General features: G+C 51.2%; 1 protein-coding gene and 1 long non-coding RNA gene across 4 annotated transcripts in view; both read right to left on the bottom strand.

Moving 5' to 3' along the window:
• The window catches only part of Ppp2r2c (protein phosphatase 2, regulatory subunit B, gamma), an 88,233-nt gene that overhangs the window by 6,632 nt on the left and 60,940 nt on the right, over window positions 1-20,661 (bottom strand). For all 3 annotated transcript variants that reach the window (XM_006503971.3, NM_001360003.1, NM_172994.3), the window contains 3 exons: window positions 17,034-17,211; window positions 8,186-8,350; window positions 1,210-1,379 (listed from right to left, as the gene is read on the bottom strand). In XM_006503971.3, the coding sequence (XP_006504034.1) occupies window positions 1,210-1,379; window positions 8,186-8,350; window positions 17,034-17,211 (513 nt within the window). The remainder of the gene's footprint in view (window positions 1-1,209; window positions 1,380-8,185; window positions 8,351-17,033; window positions 17,212-20,661) is intronic.
• On the bottom strand, window positions 3,571-8,177 carry Gm52813. The gene is made up of 2 exons (XR_003955899.1): window positions 7,259-8,177; window positions 3,571-7,158 (listed from the first exon to the last, which is right to left on the bottom strand). It is a non-coding gene; the product is annotated as a predicted gene, 52813 (long non-coding RNA).

Here is a 20,661-nt window from a genome sequence, read left to right as displayed (position 1 = left end):
AATAGTTATGCTGCCATTCCACTGAGGCCTCACAGGCTTTGAGAAGCCCAGAGGCTTCACACTCACCCCTCCCTAAAATAATGACCACAGTGTTGTGATGAGCCCAGGGCCCTGGGAAAGCAGAGACCCAGTCACCTCACAGCTTGGAGGTTGTTTCCTGCCTCAATTCAGAGGAACACAAGAGGGTCTGTCTCTGCTCAGAATATACAGGCTAGAACCTGGAGAAGTGGCGAGCCACAGGCCCTGCCCACTGCTAACAGAGGGGTCGTCAGGTCAGCAAGGAGATGTGCTGGGAGCACGGGACTTGTAGGAGCTCCATCCTGAAGCTTTGCCTCCTGGACACAACACCTCAGGTTTGGGCAGAGCAGGGCAGGGCAGCAAGCAGCGGTGAGCTTTGGGACTGCCACCACTGAGCTCAGACTCTTCTGTCACTCTCCAGCTTCCCAGTGTCCCTGTCTGCAGAACCGGTAGTCGGCGCCTTCTTTGCTGGAGCAGGACAGAATAGGTGATAGGCACGTGTGTGTTGACACACAGACACAGCCCTGTGGGTAGGGCTGGGGTGTCTTGTGGCATGGCGGAACCTGTTTCTGCCAATCCAAATTCTAGACCACCTTTAGGGTTCAGCACAGATGCAGCTGTCTCCCAAAAGCCCTGCCCTGCCCCCTCGCCAAACACCTACAAGCTGCGCTGCACATCTGATATTTTAATAGCAAACCAGCTTTGTCTTTGTGCTCCACCAAGAGGTCTGGCGGGAGGATGAATAAAGTTTCCCCAGAAGTGCTCAGGGGTCCACCCTGAACACTGGCTCCAAAAAAACCACCCCGAAGATCTAGAAACATCTTCCACGCTACCACTGAATACAATTCACACACAGAGGTTTATGACGGGGGTCATGCTTACCTACTTACCGGTAAGGCTGTGGATGCTGGGGGTTACATCTGCACCCCAACTTCAGGCCTGACTACAGACCTTTATTCCTTCCTCCCCTCCATCCCCAGAAGCTGGGGCTCTAGATGCAGATGACAGCCCCAGGCAGAGGCCCCTCAGCTACCCCAAAGGCTCTCTGCAGTTTCATCTACACTGCAACCACAGAAAGCCCCTGTGGCTAGGCAGCCCTGTGGGTTGTCAGTACAAGGAAGGAGGAGGGGGCATCCTGGGAGATCTCACACCATGCAGAGGGCCCTGAGGATGCCAGAATTCTATACACACCTGGTAGGTCTCTATGGGCCTCGCCTCCATGTTCAGGTCCCAGACCTTGACCGTGAGGTAATCCCTCGTGAGCATGTAGCGCCCACTGTGGCTGAACTTCACGTCGGACACCGAGGAGATGATCTCTGAAAAGAAGGAGCGGTTGCTGGGGTCCTCGGGCTCTTCAAAGACTGTGGAGAAAGAATCTGCAGCTGTCATTGGCTGTCCTGACCAGTCAGAACCAGAGCTGGCTGTATTCATCTGTACCGTTATTCATTCATTCATTCATTCATTCATTCATTCATTCATTCATTCATTCATTCATCAAACCTTTCCCTAAACACCTACCAAAACCCTGGGCTCTAAGGACCCTCTAAAGAGGAAAAGCCAGCTCATGGAAGGGCTCCCTTGTGGGAACTGTGTTAATTGATTATTTACTGAAGTGCTGTGAATGACTTCACTTAATCCCCTAATAAAACCTTCGGGGTGGTAGCCTAATTACCCCCATTGAATACACAAGAAAACTCAAGACTGAGAGTGAATCCACAAGCAGATCTCAGAGCTACGCTTGCTGCACACTCTCTGCTGCCCCCTACTGGCAGTTCAGAACACAAGCCTGAAAGCATCTTCTAGGCCAGACCCTGATGTGGTTCTGGTACTAACGGGTCCTGCGTCTTCGGGCCAGGAGCTGCTTTTGTGAATGTGCATTGGACACCTGTGGCTAATCACACCCCAGTGGCTAGAACTGCTTTGGGCTGGCATTAACTCCCTGAGCTCTGTGGGAAGTTGGGGGGAGGGGAAGTGGGGGGTGCTAGCAGTCAGTTACCACCTAAGCATCTCAGTAGAGCCAACCACAAGAAACCATTGAGTGACAGCCCCGCCCATTGCCTCATTGGAAGAAGAGGGTTGGCCACAGCTCCCAAGAGGCTCTGGACAGATCTTTCCTCTCTGGGCATATAAAGCCCCCAATAGTGGCCCAGGCCAGCAGAGATAAAAGGGCTAATAAACTGGATTCAATAATGCTCACTGAGTGTTCATTCCATGCTCAGCCTCACACAACCAATCCCCAAGAGACAAAGTGAAATGTGTCCTGAGTTGTGGCCCATGAAGAACTGACATGCTCTGGCCCCCATTTCTGAGTCTCAGAGCCCTCCATCTTCTCTGCCACACTATCCCTTATACTGAAGCCCACAAAGAGCTTATCTGGGGAAGCTCTGAGCCTCACTCCCAAGCTTACTGTCAGAGAGGCCTCTTCCCGCCACACTGGTATGAAGAACCTTGGGACAGGATGGGGATTTGTGCTGGCTGTCTAGGGGCTGTGGTAGCCAAGGTGTGGTAGCTTTAGCAGCTGGGAAGGACAGGGCAACAGCTGCTCCTAAAGCCTCCATCATAGTTAGCCCTGGCCACACCCTGAGTAGATCTCCAGCCCCCACAACTGCTCAAAGCACACATGTTGTTTTAAGTCCAAGAGAAGAGTGCTCTCTTGAGGCTCCAGGGCAACATGGTGAGGAGGCTGAGGAAGAGCAAAATGCCAAGAAAGGAGCGCTCATGGCTCCATCTTGGGAGACTCTGAGGAGTGAATGGTTTGCTAGCCTTGAACAGCTCAGCAGCTGTTAGCACGTCTTGCAGACTCTGCTATCAAAAGCAGAAATCACTGTCTATTTTGAGGAGTCGTGAATGGCTGTTTCTATGGTTACCCTGCCACAATGCCTAGCAGACAACAACCTGCATTTCTAGTGTTTGTGGGAGAGCTGAAGCCACGGCTGGGAATACAGGAGAGCCAGTACACCCGAGCCCTGTCTGGTTCAGACAGGTCTAAGGAACTACTGTACTCCTTTGACCCTCAGCCTCCTCCCCTGCTCAGTGCAGGCATGAGCGCACACAGGACTCCACTGTGCTTCTTATTCGGTGAGAAGGAAGTTGCAGTGTCATCTTATTAGGAAAGGATGCTGTGGGCGGGGCCCTGGGGGAGTCTCTGACAGCCACACCCTGGCTTTTTCAAACAGAGGAGTGGGAGGCAAAGGACTAGTGAAAGCTGCAGGCTTTTTACACAAGTGCAGCTGGAATAACGATCATGGCTGATGAGGAACATCACAGGCTCTGGCCCTGGGAACCTCATGACAGCCAAGAATGCATACTGTGGTTGAGCCACACATGGCCAATGACAGAGGCAGTGGCCTGTGTAGCAGCACATCAAAGCATAAGATGTCATAGCAGAGGGCATGGTTGGTGTCAGAGTGCTTAGCAAGCATGCTCCTGGCTAGGGTTCCATCTGGTCTGGGGTCGGGAGGCAAGCAGGTAGGGACTGGTTCTACACAGGCTATTTAGAGGCGGAGAAAAAAATTCCAGAAAAATCTAAATTATAGACTTAACTCCAATAGAAAACGTGTATGAAGCACTGTAATGGTTAATACTCTCAGCATGACACACTTGTAAGAAACTGGCTGCTTGGGTTAGCTTCTGGGAGATATCTTCATTAGGTTAGCTGAGACTGGAAGACACGCCCTAAAAGTGGGTGGCACCATTCTCTGAGCTTGAATCCTGAGCTGCAGAAAAAGGAGAAAGCAAGCTGACCAGCAGCCCTCAAGTCTCTGCTGTCTGAGTGCAGGTGTAAAACAGTCCCGTATCTCAAGTTCCTGGTGTCATGCTCCCTGCCATGATGGACGGCAACCTTGAACCATGAGCCAAAACTAACCTTCTCTCCCTTAAGTTGCTTTTATTACAGAAACATGACACATATACAATTCAGAAAAAATTGGTACCAGAGAGTGGGGGTGCTGCTGTGATAAGCCTGACCACTAGTCTTTCAGGCCTTTAGAACAGATTCAAAGGAGAAATACGGAGGAGTCTGGAGGTTTGAGGCAGAACAGCCTTGAATGCTGTAGGCAGAGCTTAAGCTATACTGGTGGGAGCTTGGAAGACAAGAATGCTGACAGAAATTTGGACAGTGGAGACCCTACTCATTGGAGACGACAAGGGCTCTATCTGGGGCGGGGTTGTGGACCATGCATGTAGATTCTTAGGAGAAAATAGCTTGTGCATTGTACGGATGCATCACCTGTCAATTTAAAAACCTATGGCCTGTAGGAAAGGGTAGAATAGAAGGTGGGACATCGGAAGGCAGAGAGGATTCTGGGATAGAGGCAGGGTGGGAGATTTGCTCAGGAAGGTGGTACCTGTGCACAGGTAGCCAGCCATGTAGCAGAATGTAGATTAGAATAAATGGATTATTTTAGTTATGATCTACTCAGAGAAGAAGAGCCTAGCTATATAGCCAAGGTATTTGTAAATATTTATTTTGAGTCTGAGTCTTATTTCTGGGAAGGAACATGGAGCTGGATGAACCAGACGTAACTTCTACAGATTCTAGGAGAGAATCTAGCTAGCTTCATGTGTAAAAGTCTCGCGTTTAAAGTTCAAAGGTCATGGATTAATTTGTTTGGTGGAGGACATTCTAAGACAGAAGAGCATTAGGAGACGGCATGACTGTTTCCTGCATGTGTAAGGGCCACAGTAAAACAGAACAGAGGACATTTTTTAATGTGTGATTTGTCAAAGAGGAAAAGAATCCAAGGAAGTTAAACGTTACAGCCCTGGACTGCAGAAGAAAGAAAAAGCTAACTGAACGCCAACATTTCTCTCTTTGCTTCCTGATCGTGGATGCAGTTTGACCAGTCTCTTCAAGTTTCTGCTGCCACGGGCTTCCCCCACTGTCCCAAAGAATTCTGGGACAAGTGGCTCGGGTCCTTTATTTGCATACCAAAGAGTGTGTTGGCTCCAGGCTCACTCAGTGAGGGGCTCCTCTCACCTGCACCTCTCACCTTCTCTTCTCACCTCTGGCCCCTGTCCTAAACCTCTCCACCTTTACACCTTTCCCCACCTTCTCTTTCCTATATAACGCCGCCATTTTGGCATACCATCTCTTGGTTTCTGTTGTCTGTTTCTCTCTGTGTCTCTGTTCTCTTGGCCCTTGGTTCTCTCAGCTCCTTCCTCTCTTGGCCCCTCTGCTTTGTTCCCTCTCTCTTCTCTTTATCTCTCCTCTTTTGGCCCCTGGTTCAGTGTAGACTCTTCTAGATGGCCCTGGATGTGCTCTCCCTCATATCCACAATAAAAAATGTCTCCCGAGGCATACGTAGGAGAAGACATACCTCCATTTTCACTCAGCCACCATAATGGACAGAAATATCAAATTGTGGGTCAGAATAAACCCTTTCTACCTTGTTGCTTTGGCTGGGGTACTTACCATAGCAACAGGAAAAGAAACAATGACAAACACTAATTTGAAAGAAGGAAGGAAGGAAGGAAGGAAGGAAGGAAGGAGGGAGGGAGGGAGGGAGGGAGGGAGGGAGAGAGAGAGAAGGGAGGGAGGAAGAGAGGGAGGGAGGGAGGGAGGGAAGGAAGGAAGGAAGGAAGGAAGGAAGGAAGGAAGGAAGAAAGAAAGAAAGAAAGAAAGAAAGAAAGAAAGAATTTTACTCACTGATACAAACAAAACCACGAGGCTAGAGAGATGGCTCAGTGGCCAAGTGTCCACTGCACTTCCAGAAGGTCCCAAGTTGGTTCCCAGCACCCACATCATGACTCACAACTGCCTGCAACCCCAGCTCCAAGGAATACTGCCCCCTTCTGGCCTCTGTGGGCATTACACTTACTTGCACATAACCTAACCCACAGATACAGATATAAAGATATAAAATAAATTCTTGTGTTCAAAGAAAAAAGAAAGAAAAGCATGTCTTTCCATCAAAAGGATATCTGGCATATGTACACAACCTGTACAAGGCCTCAAGGGACGGGTTACTATGCCAACCTCAGGAAAAAGGAAGAGACCTGCAGTTCTTCAGAGGAAGGCAGAAGGATGCTAGCAACAGTGCAGAGAGCACGGGAGGAGAAAACCTCAGGCCACAGTCACCTGTGTACCCACATGCAAATGCTCTCAAACTGTAGACTGCCATGTGCCATACAGCCTGTCTCCACACGGGACCGCTGGCCTGCAGAGAGGCCCAGACAGGCTGATGCAGTCAACGCTTCTAAGTGAGTTCCTAGGACTCTGAGAACCCCTCAGAAAAGACCTAGCCCTGAGGACTGCTGGCTCTACCCAAAGCCTTCAGCGGTAGCTCCTTCTATGCTTCAGTCTTGCAGAAGCCTTCAAGTGGCACAATATACCACAGACACAAGCCTGTGGACACTGCATGCCTATGAGGAAGACATGGGATGAACAGAGAGAGGCACTGCAAAGTGAGATCCACCTCTCCTATGAGGCTCCAGCCTCACCAGGCATGTGACAGACACGGACATGTATCAGTCATATATCAGGCATGACGGGAGGCGTGCTCCTCCCAGGTGTAGCGGATAGGAATTTGCTTCGGATTATTCATTACTGCCTGCTGCTGTTATTCAATTAAATGTTTGTGCCTCCATGGAAAAACACCTTCTTGTCACGCGAGACTTGTCCTTGTGACGGTATAAAACCTGAACTTTACCAATGTGCCCTGTCATAACCCTCAGAGTATAAAGTGCCTGGGGTTCTGAGGAAAGTTGACTGGTGCATGAGACTTTAGTCTGCCTCGTTTATCAGCTCAGTTCTCCCAGGTGCCACCCTCTCTAAAGCAGTGACATCATCCCACGCTGATAACCCCTCTTAGTGTCAACCTCACTTAAGACCCTGACCACCAGCATCTGTGCACCGACTGTTCCACACCCCACAGAGTCCAGTGAAGATCCCGGTACTGAGCCCCACACCCACCACCCCAGATCTGTACGTTCCACTTCCACCCAGCTAGAATATGACCCAATCCCTCCCAACATACATGCCCAATGGCCACTCTGGCCATCCAACCCTACCAGGTAGAGCCCATAGCTCTGCCTCTAGAGTGCACTTTGGGGCTATGTGGTTCCTTCCCTGGCTGTCTCTTCCCTCTTTAATGTTTGCTCTTCATTTCGATCAATATCATCACCTCCCTGCATGCCATCCTCTGAAGGCTGCCCTCCATACTTAGAATAAAATCCAGCTTCCCCTTAACCACGATGGTTCCCCCAGCTGCCCTGCCCTGCTCATGGATCCCCTGCCAACCTTCCCATCTGCCCACCTCGTCTTTGGTAAGGCTTCCAACTTGAAGCATTTGCCCCTATGATTTGATCCTTCTAAGGCCTTCATGACTCACCCTTTAGAGTACCTGTTCCTGGGTAACACATGAGCGAGATGATCCCTGTCCCTTTAATACCCCATCCCTGAATGGGCATGCCCTAACTATTCCACGACAGGAACCCACGAGGCCTACCAAATGCTCCTGACACATAGAATATGAACAAGCCTGGAGGAGAACTGCAAGGCGGGGCACGGGGACAGAACTTGGTCAAAGAATGAGAAAGGAAGTGGAGTCTCAGCCTGACCCCACTATCCGGCAGGACCTGGCTTCTGGGGGAGAAAGAAGCAAGCCTCTATCACTCAAAAGCCTGGACTATCTACACCTCCACTTCTCTAAAGCCCCTCTAGAGCTTACTGGAATCATTCATTCATTCATTCATTCATTCACAACTGTTTGCAGATCTTGTCACAGGCACTAGGGACAGGTGGGTGGTAGATCAGAGAGATATAGCCCTACCCTCCTGCCTGAGTATAATGGGGAAGGCAGACCCTAAAGGGCTTCTGGTACCTAGAGCCACAGTATGAAGCTTCAGGCCCATCCCTGGGCCCTCAGTTTCCTCTCTGTTTACAGTAGCTACCTTGGAGGGATGGGACCATCATGCGAGACAGGCAGAGTATGGCAGGCATTGCCAGGGGTTTCAGAAATGGCTGCTGCTGTTTTAGTCTCCATTCCTGGCCCTCACAGATGCCCTCTGGAACAGGAAGTGAGCATTACATACACCCTGCCTCCAAGGAACTCACAGGGTGCTTTGGAGAACGGAGAATGGCTAGAACAGACCCCATCACCCTTGTGCATGTGCCACAGTAGTGCACCCACTTGCCAGTCCCAATATACCTAGCACAGAGACTTACGCTTGGAGTGCTTGTCGCACAAGGCAGCTGCCCGCATGTCACAGAGCCGCAGGGAGCCCTTGCTGCTGCTGTAGACGAAGAGGTTGCAGTGGTGCGGATGGAACTCGGATGCTGTGATCACCTCCGTGAGGTCCTCCATGTTGGCTGGCTTGATGTCTACAATGTCTGGGTTGGCGAGGTCAAGGAAACAGTGAGTAAGGGTACCCTTGCTCTTGCCTTTCCATAAGGCCCATGATAAACTCAGCCAGGTCTGCGTGGCTTCTCTGGTGGTAAGACACCCCCACACACACACCAAATGAACACCCCAGTCCCTAGTCCCCCCAGCCAGATTCACATGGAAGACTGCTGACCAGTGCCTCTTCCCAGTGCCTGTCCCCTGCCCCACAGAGCTGAGCCCACAGCCTCTTACAACAGGGTGCTAGACAGCTGCCCAGCCCTGCAGTCACCAAGGAACTTTCCCAAGAGCCCACCTTCCTCTCAGAAGTCAAGCAGAAGGCATGCTTAATGTGCTCAGTGGGGCACACGGTAAGCTGTCCCCTACATGCTACATCCACTCCAGTAGTGACACGCGACAGGCCCCAAAAACTTGGGCACTGTCCTGAGACAAAAAGTTCACGGAAACTTAGTCTCCTGGAACCGTGGCATCCTGTATAATGAATGCTCCAATGTCCTTGCTTTAGTTGGTAAACGGATCTGTGTGCTTTCCCTTAATATTGATTTAGTATAAGTGCCTCTAAGGATTGAATTTTTGACATATAGCTAAGTTAGATTCTTCACCAATCCTAGGCAGTCAGTCCTTGAGCCGACCCTGGGCATGGATAGCTAAGTCACTGCCCTTCACAGGAATTTACCATTATCTAGGAATAAGGAAGGTTGTGGTCTAGAGAGGAACCAGAGTAGATACTTAGAACTATAGATAGCTGAGTTACACCCATACACAAGAATTTATAATGGCCTAGGGGGAAGGTGGACTATACAATAGACTAGAATAGGAACTATGGCAAGGGCAAGAAGCCCTTGCCCCTGACTTCTAAGATTAAACTGACCTTGGGTGGGGCTGCTTTTGATCCCAGCTGGTTCCTGCCAGTCTTTCATGTTTGCATTCCTCTGTTTTATTTAAGAATCTGGTAACCTGGTAACCTCTTGGTACCTGGTCCGTGTATCACCTAACTTCCCTATTTTCTTCTGTATAAAAAGTTTGATGCTTGATTTGACAAAACACATTCAGATTCAACACACTCTCTTGTGTCTGCGTTTGTCTGTCAATTCTTGCCAACTCTATGTCCATCTGTCCAAACCCCTGATTCTCACGGATTGAGGGGGGCTGACTGGGCCCAGTCCGTGGCACCTACAGGCGTAGATGCTGGATGCTTGCCCTCTAGTTCCTGCTATTTTGGAAGTCCACAGGACTTTTAGAAGGGGGCCCCTAGGGGTGGGCCTTTAAAGCTAACACCTGCTCTTTGTTCCAGCCTTACTCCTGTCTCCTGGGCCACCCTAATACAAGCAGGTTCTGGCATACCCTCTCATGGCCATAAACTGTGTTGCCTCACCATGTCTTCCCTGCCTAGGACTCAAAATGTGAGTCAAAATGACTCCTTCCACCCATCAGGGGATGCGGTCACGGGGACTCAGAAGATGGTGAGTAGATACTCCCATTGCATGCTGGGCCACGGGCACTCTTAGTGAATGATTTCACATCTCTGTCCTTCTACGTCTGGACCGTGTGTACGGGTTTATTACCCCAGCATCCTTTCCCCTTCTCCCGACATTATCAAGACTCTCCAGTGAGGGAACGTTCTCTAATCAGAGGCAGCCCCACACTCAGCTCTGACATATGCCTTGGAGACCCCAGGACCTGGAATGCAGGGATGCTGGGCTATGGTTTCCCTGGGCTAGATGGGAACAGAGAGGGTTCTGTGGCCTGGAGTCACACCTCTCTGCCTGCAGAGTAGAACGGAATCCTATATAGGCTATGGGCGTCCAGCCAGGCACATGGTCATAGAGCCTAGGGACCGGTCAGTGCCTGCCCTACAGGCTGTGGGCACACAGCTAAGCACATGGGTACAGGGCTCAGGGACTAGCTAATGCCACTGCCTGGCTGTTGTCAGGTGCCGTTGGGATGGAAGTTGGGATGGAAGTACTGAGAGGGTCTGTGTATGACGTACTTCCCTCATTGCTTCAACAAAATGCCTGGCAAAAGCATCTTCAGAGAGGAAGGGTAGGATTAAGCTTGGTGGAGCATGTACTTAATCCCAGCACTCAGGAGACAGATGCAGGCTCTGCTAGTTTGAAGTCAGCTTGGTCTACACAATGAGTTCCAGGCCGTCCAGGGATACATAGTGAGACCCAATCTCAAAAAGAGAGAGAGGAGGGGAGGGAAAGAGAGAGAAAGATGGAGGGCAGTCCAGCAGGGCAGGAAGTATGAGAGCAAGGAAGACAATGCACACACAGCCAGCAAGGAAATGGAGGGGAGGAAGAGGGAGACGAGGAGGGGAGGGAAAGGGGGAGGAGGGAGGGATGGAGGGAGGGAGGGAGGGAGGGAGGGAGGGAGGGAGGGAGGGAGAGAGAGAGAGAGAGAGAGAGAGAGAGAGATTGATTCTGACTTTCTCCTTGTTATTCATTCCAGGACCATAGAGTGATGTCATCTTAATTAAGTCAATCTAGGTTACCCCTCATAGATTTGCTCAGGGATCAGTTTCCACAGTGATTGTAAATCCAGTCAAGTAGAATCAGGATTAAGCATCACAAGTTGCCCCACTAGATTTCACTGAATCCATCCTAAAACAGGGGCTTGAAGGGCTTACCTGACAAGGGCATGGCCGTGGGAGGGACGCACGGGGCCAACACACTGAACCACCTCTCCTTGCATGCCACGCCAGTGGGGACTTCCAGAAACCCTCAACTATGACCCCTCTGGGTGGCTTTAGAAGATCAGATGGGAAGTTAACTGGGCTATGTGTCCGATCTTAGCATTCTAGACTGTGCTATACCACATAGGAACATCATGTGCTATACCACATAGGAACATCATACACCACCCGTTCTTCCCAGCCTCAGTTTCCCCATATGTAAAACAGAGGCTTGCTGAGATTGGAAAGTAATGGTTCCTTTCAAGGGGTGGCCAGGTGGCCATGAGCTGAGGTGCACCTCTAAGGTTGTGAGCCTCAGAGACTAGAAAATGCGGACAGCAACACAATTTATAATTACGAGAGGATGCTGAGATATCAGTACTGTCATCCCCCAGTGACCGGTGACCTGGAGTCCAACGCAAGTGTCTTTATTGGACACACAGAGAAGAGTGGTGCAGGGGCTGGGGAGTGTGAGAAAGACACACACTGACTGACTTAGTGATGGGGACCAGAAGAGATGAGAGAGGAGAAACTGCCAGCTACAGCTCTGAAAGACAGGTGGAGCTCTACACTCTGGCACACCCCAGTCGGGTGAGACCGATGACAAGGCCAAGCTACTGCAGAGCCAGGCTGTGTTTGGCCCTAGAGTGCCATCTGCGGTCTTCTCTATCAAGGACATGGGAAACGTGAGCCGCATAGACCTCTGCGGCATTGTCACGCTGTAGGGACTTTTATAGCCTGTCAATCATTCCTGTGGCCAAGGGCATTGCCTGATCTCCTGAAGGCCAGCTGGAGTCAAGCTATCACCTTGGACTGATAAGCTGTGGAGAGGACAGGCTGTGTGTGTCCCATGGCTTTCATTCACTGAGTCTCAGCATCAGAAGTGGTGGGGACGGAGGGCCACTTCTTCACAGGGGATTCCCGGCTAACCATTCTCTCCGTCTGGACTGTGAGATGGAGTAGCGGGCACAGACAGCAGAGAACCGGTACCAACCCCTATCACATGGGCATTCGTGGAGACAGCAGCAGACATGCCAATAACGATGCAACAATGAACTGAGCCTCCAGACACAGCAGTAGCCTGGTCATTAGGCAGCACAGAGCCCATCCCTGAAGAAAATGAGGAGGCCGGGGTGAGTAGGGACACACCGAGAACCACATGTGCGCTGTGGAGGAAGGAGCTGGCTTCCAAACATCTCGGCAGGACAGGCCTTCCAGCAGCCTTTGTACCCCAAGGGGCCTGACACTGTGTGGCTATGGCTTGTCACTCACCAAAGTAGATAAGTGCAAAGAGAGGTTTCATGAGAGAGAATGTGGAAGCTCTGAGTTTCACAGGCTGCATCAGGCAAAGCATGAGGCTCATCCACATGCCTTCCCAGGAGCCTGCTCTCCAGACCAGAAGATGTTGTCATGGCAACCAAGTAGCGACTAGAGTGAAGCAAGAGGCAGCTCTGCCAGAACCCAGCAGAACGGCCTCCTGTGTGGAGAGCCCCCAAGGCCTTCCTCACATAGAGATGATCTAAAAAAAGAATGGCTTTTTCTCCGGAAGATGACCTGGCTGCAAACGAGCTGGGGACACTCAAAGCTCAGCATGTGAAATCCTAGACACGGCTCCTGACTGCCACAGCACAATGCCAGAGGTGAGTGGGTGAAGCCTCGGGCACCTGGTTTTCAGAGCTCTGGAAGCTAGAAGTCCAAGAACAGGACAGGAGCCCCCTCCCCAAGGCCTACCACTAGTGTTTCCATGAGGTCACCACTCTGTGCCTGTGTCCTCACCTAGCCTCTGCTGGCACGTTGTGTCAGTGCCCTCATACCTCTGCAGTCAAGGACACCGCCACACCAGACCTTTGTGGCTTAGATTTAATGTAACAGCTCCAGAACACACTGACTGCAGATCAACCTTGTCCTGAGATCCTTGACAGGGCTAAACACAGTAACCGGGGTCGTGGCGCTGTGGTAGCAGAATCTTGAGTCCCTGTGCCAGGCATCTGATTGACTTCTGTGAAGCATTTGTAAGTCTGTCCTCTGGATGCTGGGCTGAGATTTCTGTCCCCACTCACCAACTCCTTTGTGCAGTAGACAACCTATGTGCTGCTCTTGCAAGTCCTGGCAAACGCTTGCCTGCATCCCCACACCTTAGCAAATGCCCCACACTGTTAAATGAAGGAACACATCGAGCCTCGGGGAACAGCAGAACTGAACCAGGACCCAGGGGTGCAGACTTTTGTCCTTGGCTTCAATCCTTCAGTCCCACGTATCCAGTAAGCCCCGGATGACAGTTCTGAACAGGCACATCTTTGCCTCTGCACAGTGGTACCGTGGGGCAGCCATGAGAGGCTTCAGTGTCCTGAGCTGGTGAGGTTGGTGTATCTAAATGGCAACTGTTACTGTACCCAGTGGCCACTCCACTCTCATCACCTGCCACACAGGCCCATCTCCAGCGAATGGAGATGAGCAGCCAAGGTGGCTCATTGAGTAAGTCGGAGACAGATGCTGTTCTAGGTCCTGAGCTAGCCCAACACCACCACTCCAAGCTCCTTGCAGGACTGCTCCAGAGATACAAATGAGAAATGGGCTGTAGACCAACGCTTGCTGTCACACTAGCTTCTGGCATAAGAAACCGCCCAGGGGGAGAAAAAAGGTCAACACCATCCTTAAAAATCCTTCAATTGCTAAAAAATACAGCTGAGGTCCCCTGTGCTACCTAATACCTTGATGTCACAGACAGCTAACCCTAAAGTCGCTGGCACCACGCACCAGTACCTCAAGTGGTAGTGTTGTGAGATATGAGGTGGTTTAAATGTGTTGAGTGGGGTTGAGGGAAAACTTCCATCAAGGAGCAGAGGCCTGGTGCACTGGCCGGGCTGCTTCTGGGCCTGAGAGGAACTTGGTTTTGTTCATCCTGCCTCCCTGAAAGCTGATATCCACAGGAGAAGCAAAAGGAGAATCCAGGCTCCCAGACGCAGACGCAGGCTGACCTCCAGCTCTTAGGGTTAGGGTTTGAGTCACCTTGGTCTCAGACAGTCAGGAAAGTGGCTCTTCTGGATCTACATGCAAGCTTCCACACTCTTAAGTCACTTGCTTGCTTTGTATCTAAGTGTTCCCAGTAACTCTGCCCTGGGCTGTGGCATGCCAGGGACACAGGGGAGGTCTTATCCTGGGTTCCAAAAAGAGTGTGGGCAGAGGGGCAGTTATAGAAAACCCTGTATAGGCAGAGAACAGAGGAGCTGGGGCCCAAGAGGGGTCCTGCCAGCCCAGGAGAGGCATGGCAAGGACACGTGGGGATGGCCCATGGGACTGTGGGCAGAGGCTTGTGGGCCAAGGGTAAGAGGGCAGTCAGCAGAGAAGGGAGCACACCCCACTGGGTCCACGAAGGACAGGCAAGTCTCAGAGCTGGGGGAGGGGACGAGGAAAGCGTTACCAAGGATCATAGGCCACCACTGAGGAGCACAGAGCAGGGTCTCAGAAGCCGAAGGGCCACTGAGAACTTTAGGCAGAGGCTAACAAGAGCAAGATAGGAAGGGGCTGTGAGACCCTGGTCCAGATCCAGCCCAGGTCCCAGCACTCAGCATGAGCGAGCACACACACACACACACACACACACACACACACACACACACACACACACACACACCTTTCTTCTGGTCCAGATCCAGCCCAGGTCCCAGCACTCAGCATGAGCGAGCACACACACACACACACACACACACACACACACACACCCCTTTCTTCTGGCCACACACACACACACACACACACCCCTTTCTTCTGGCCCCACCCAGGCCAGAAGTGAGACTTCTCCAATTACCCAGCTGCCATCAGATCCTGGGAACACCTGCGGCCCAGAGTCCAAGGGAGGCTCGCCTCCAGGGAACGAGCCCAGAGCTCTGTTCCAGGTGTCTGAATCTCAGAACTGTGGCCTGAGGCACCAGCAGGCCATAGGGAGGCAACACGGCTCCCTGATTAACCCGTCGATCAGACAGGAAGCTGCTTCAAGTCCTGGTTCTCCCTAAGCCACTTCCCGGTTTTCAGCATGTGACACACACCCCTTCCTCCAGTGGACAAGCTAGGTATCTCTTGTTACCAGCATATAAGTCACTTTGACACAACTGGAGCTACACATTACTTGGGCAAAGTTCAAGAATAGTCGAGTTAGTCCCCCTAGTCCCCACAGGCCACTGGTCCACTGATACGCATTCTTTTCATCTCTCTCTCTCTCTCTCTCTCTCTCTCTCTCTCTCTCTTCCCTCTCCCTCTCCCTCTCTCTCCCTCTCCCTCTCTCTCCCTCTCCAGCACAGATTCCCAGAGATCAACAATCCCACTCACTGTCACACATACCCTCTGCTCCAGGCCCACAGATTCACCCAGCACAGGCCTGCCTTGGCTTGCCCACCTGCTGCCTATGGCCTACAGCAGAGGTGGATGAAAAACGTGCTCAGCACACACTGGCCTGTCCCTAAGACCCCAGCACTGGTCACTAAGCACTCCCACACGTCTGGCCTTTGCATGCCTAGTGCCAGCGTCAAGCATGTCATCTGGTCTGGCACACAGTGGGTGCTTGATAAACACCTGCTGGTGAATGCCATGGGTGAGCGTAATTCTCATATTCCAGATGGGAGGAGGAGCCAGTGACACAGGGAGGAGGCTCACTGTTGGGGTGATCGACTCTCTTTCCCTCTTCACAACTAACGTGTCCTAACGTCCTGTGGCCACCTAGGTCCAGAGACAGTTACAACACAACCCAAGTCAACAAGGCCAACATAACATTTCTTACTGTCTGTATCCTGTCCTAGCTAGGCCCTTCCCTGCCCTCCCCCACTCTCTCCCAGGAGATCCAAGCTTGGCTCCATGACTCAGGTCCCTTACTGAGATCTTCAAGGGGCTGGTGAGGAAAGAAAATAAAACTTGAGACCTGTGATTCATGTAATTTATGTCAAATAGCCCAAAAAGTTGTGTTTGAGCTTTGAAACCTGGGGCTGAGAACATAGCAGAACAGGCCAGGACATGCCCAGGCAGGCCCAATGTTAAGACATTCCTGAGGCTGCTTGGCCATAAAGATAAAGAGAGATAAAGAGAAGGACTTGCCGACTGGCCCAGCGCCTCCCTATATCCTGCCCTTCTGACCTAAGTTAAGTGTTAAACAGGCTGCTGATGTTTAAATGAACCAATCATGTGAAACTGTGCCAATTCCTCCCCCAGTCCCAGCCCCTTTTCTATAAAAACCCCTAGCTTCCAAGCCTCGTGGTCGAATCCACTGGCTCCTGCGTGAGATATGTTTCGACCCGGAGCTCCGCCATTAAACTACTTCAAGGTGTTCTGTTCTGTTCCTGATTCCTGGGTGCACGCCGAATCAGGAGTTGAGTGGGGGTTTCCCCACTAGTTTCTTTCAGTGACAGTGCCTACCTCACTGAGAGCCCAACACATGAAACTTCACTCAGTACAGCTGTACAGTGACACAGTAGCAGCCTGCCCACCCTGGGTCGGCCCTGACCTTCCCCAGCTCACTATGCTCAATGTCCTGGAAGTAGCTCCTTCCTAAGCAGGCTGGAGGAGAGGCAGTGCCCAGTCCTTGACTTATTCTGACACCAAGACCCCATTTCTGCCTGGCTTCTGAAACCCTAGCTTCTGACACTGCAGTTGTCACTTTACATCTTGAGTGACACAACACTGGACCAACACACAGGGATGTAACCTCCAGGTCACTGTCCTGGGGGTTGGTCAGCCTTCCTTTTTCCTCCAGGGCGCATTGTTGCTAGCTCTCTTGCTCCTTCCTGGTTTCTTAGAGAGTTCAAGGTGATGGAGATCACTGCCACTGTGTCTTTAGGGTGATCATAAATAGACAATTTGCGATCACACACTCATCCTCTTTTACACCGGAGATGAGACAGGTTCTTCAGTAAGGGAGCAGTCGAGGACAAACACCCCCCCCCCCAAGCCAGTGTGCTTACATAACACCCTGAAGCCACTTCCCCTCGCCCCCAGGTCAAGGCCAAGGATACTGAAGCTCCGATCAGTGATGGCCAGATGCCAGAGGTTGATGCGTAGGTCGTCCGCTGACATGTACGTCTCACAGTCGCTGTTGACGGAGATGGAGTTGATGTGGTAGGTGTGGCCATTGGCAAAGGTCCTTCTTGGGCTCACCTCCACCATCAGGTCCATGGGCTTCAGCACAGGCACCTGCAGAGAAGAGGCGGTCAGCAGCACAAGGGCAGGGGATGGGGAGGGGCACAGGACACAAATCTCAATGGGAGACTGCAACATTCAAAGCAGGGTATGAAATGAGCAGCCATAGCTGGTAAACGTCCCTCACCTGCCCTGCTCATGAAGAATCCTGGACATGGCTGCTTAACTGTGAGGTTTTCAAAGTGTCCCAACCTGTATAAGGGGCTCAGGAGGTAAACCCAACCCACGTCGTGTGAACTGAAGTGCCCAGAACTCTCTCTCTCTCTCTCTCTCTCTCTCTCTCACACACACACACACACACACACACACACACACACACACGTTGAAGATCCATGCTTGACAGACTGGTTTACACTGGGATACTGTGGATGTTTAGAGAGCTACACACCCAGAACGACATTATCTTGGGCTAATCCACTCCCCTTGATAGGCATTGGTTTACCCACCTCTCTGACTCATCTACTGTCCCTTTAGCCATCGGGTAAAAGCTTGTATGGGTTTATCAGCTTCCACCAAGTGAGGGTTAGAACGTCATCAGACAGCATCTGAGGCCTGTTGCAGACTTCCCTGCCTAGCTAATGCCTACCCATTGTCTTGATCAATGTGTGTAAAAAATGCCTTGTTTTATGGCTCCTTAAAAATTCGTGTAGCCAGGCTGGAGAGATGGCTCAGTGGTTAAGAGCACTGACTGCTCATCCAGAGGTCCTGAGTTCAATTCCCAGCAACCACATCCTGGTTCTGTTAAGGGATTTGATGCCCTCTTCTCCTGTATCTGAAGATAGAGACAGCATACTCACTCACATACATAAAATAAGTAAATCTTAAAAAAAACTTCATGTAGCCACTTCCATATTGGGACATATTAATTGGGACAAGCTGGATCTGTGTCACTCAGGTCACAGTCACTCAGATCTGGTGAGAATAAATGCCTTTTCTCCCCCTTTGGAGGCTGGTGTTCTCAAGGCCCGGTGGGCCCTTGTCACAGCTGGTCTGCCCCAACGTTATCTGCTACATCTTCTCTTGCTCCTGTCTCTCTGGTATCCACCCAGGTCCCACACAGTCTTCCTCAGTGAGCACATAACAGGGTGTGTCCCTGAATGGGGGTGACAGCCTCAGTGCCATATGACAGACAAGCTCCTCTAGTGCAGATGAAACCCACACTGGACAGTGTCTCTCATCTGGGCTCATGGAAGGTGAATACAAATGTGCACACACGTGTGGCCATGTGTGCCCCTGAGTGTGACTGTTCATGCAGCAGGGGCATGTCTGCCTAACTCTGCTGGGTCCCCGGTTGCTCCCTGTCTGTGTGACTGGATAAGGGTATCTCTGAACCCCTCCGGGGTCCTCTGTCTGGTCCCTATGTGTGGATATGCCATGGTCAGTTCCTAGCCTCCCCCTTTCTCATGATACAATCGCCATCTACCTTGAGGGGTCTGGGTCAGAGAGAGAGGAAGTGGGGCTTCTCTGGAGAAGGGAGGAGCATCGTGGTCCAGTCTCTCTTCCCCTACAGCAACCAAGCTTTCTCTTGTCAGCCTAAGAACACCTTGGCTCTCTTAGCTCCTAATGCCTACTGCAGGGAGGGACCACAGCCTCAATCTGGATTGGTTACTCCAAGTGAGCACATCTAGTGCTGCCTGCCAAGTACCACTAGGGCATCCAAGCCGTCTGGAGGCCAGGGAAGCTATGAGGCAGCGTCAGCCACCACCCACTCAGCTATAGTAGGAAGAGACTGGTGCCATTGTCTCATGACCACTGTAGGACACAGGGATCCTGGTCCCACTTCATAAGGAACATGGACTGAGTGGTGAATCTGTCACCTGATATTCTTACATCCAGGTCCCAGCTCCTACTGAGCTCCTCCGTGGAATGCTACAATAGAGGGCCTGGCAAGGCTAACAGGAACTACCAGTAAAGTGCCTAAAAGGTATGCACACTCACTCAAGGAGGTGGCAGGGGCAGGACTTGAACTCTGGCCCTATGGCTCAAACACACATGTACGCACGCATACAGGAACACATCCTCTCCCCATCCCCTCTCTATTTCATTTAGCTTATTTTGTGTGTATGACCATTGTGACTGCAAGCACGCATGTGTGTGCTTGTTACCCAGGAAGGTCAGAAGAGGGCACTCCCTTAGAAGTAAGCTGTAAGCTGCCACGTAGGTGCTGGGAGCTGAGCCCAGGTCCTCTGCAAGAACATCAAGTGCTCTTAACCACTGGGCCATCTCTCTAACCCCTCAGAGCTCTTTCATACACTGCTGGGGGATGCAAGGCCTTACCCTTTTTAATTAAGCAGGACCAGAGCTGACTATGGCACAACTCTACAGCGCCACCTTCTGGCCTCATTGGACCAAAGATGGAGTTCAGTTCCTTCCACCCAGTAGCCAAGGGCTAAGGGTTCACGGAGCTCAACTCAGTAGCTGCAGGGGAAGTGTGGCTGTGCCCTGGGCCTCAGTTTCTCCTTTCTGTAATGGGCATTTTCTGCTTACTCTCCCCCTCTACTGCAGACGCAAAGCCCTTCACAGACACAGCCCACACGCCACGCCAGTGAGGACACGTACATAGTGTTTGCTGTGTAATGAGTTAAAACTTTTCATCTTGGAGGAAGTCCTGAAGACACAGGTCGTAAAGGGGATGTGAAGCAACAGGATACTTTAGGACAGGATTTTACAAGGGGGAGAAACTACAGGCTAGTCTAAGACAGTGATTCTCAACCTGTGGGTCGAGACTACGAGGTGGGTCGAACAACCCTTCCACAGGGGTTGCAGATCAGATATCCTGCATATTTTTACATTGCAATTCACAACAAGTGGCAAAATAGCCATTATGAAGTAGCAATGAAAATAATTTTATGGCTGGGGTCACCATACATTTGAGGAACTGTATTAAAGGGCCGCAGCATTGGGAAGGCTGAGAACCGCTGCTCTAAAGGAAGGCTGAAACATTCCTTCCATCAGGGAAGCTCCTTTAGGATAATAGAGGAACAACTCAAAATAGCTTCAGGAAGTCCCTGAAACTGACCAGGTTCACTAAGTCCCTCCCTCTCCAAGAATACGTATGCAGTAATTACTCTAAGAGTTACTCTCCAACAAGCTAAGCTGCTTTGAAAAGACTCAGACCATCAGCCTGGAAGGAGCAGAGACCAGGGGACTGATCAGTCGAGCCTCCCAGAAGAGACTCAGAACAGCTGAGCCACCTGGAGAGGACATTCTTCAACCTGCTGAGCTGGCTCCAGTGAGTTCCTTGTTCCCAGCTTTGGTGGGCTGTCACTCATGCTGGGGTGGGATTTGATGATGCAGCTGTCTTTGAGTCACTTCTGTTGCTGTAAGTAACCCCTCATCCATGTTCCGATAAACAACCGCAATAAAACTCACTGGTTCATTGCGCTGGACCTGGTAGTGTCGGTACCTTGGTCTTCATCCGTTTCCTATCTGGCATGAGTATAT

Source organism: Mus musculus, chromosome 5 (genome assembly GCF_000001635.26).
Source record: "Mus musculus strain C57BL/6J chromosome 5, GRCm38.p6 C57BL/6J".
Lineage (NCBI taxonomy): Eukaryota > Metazoa > Chordata > Mammalia > Rodentia > Muridae > Mus > Mus musculus.
The sequence above is the reverse complement of the archived record's forward strand: the minus strand, read 5'-3'. Positions and strand labels throughout refer to the sequence as shown.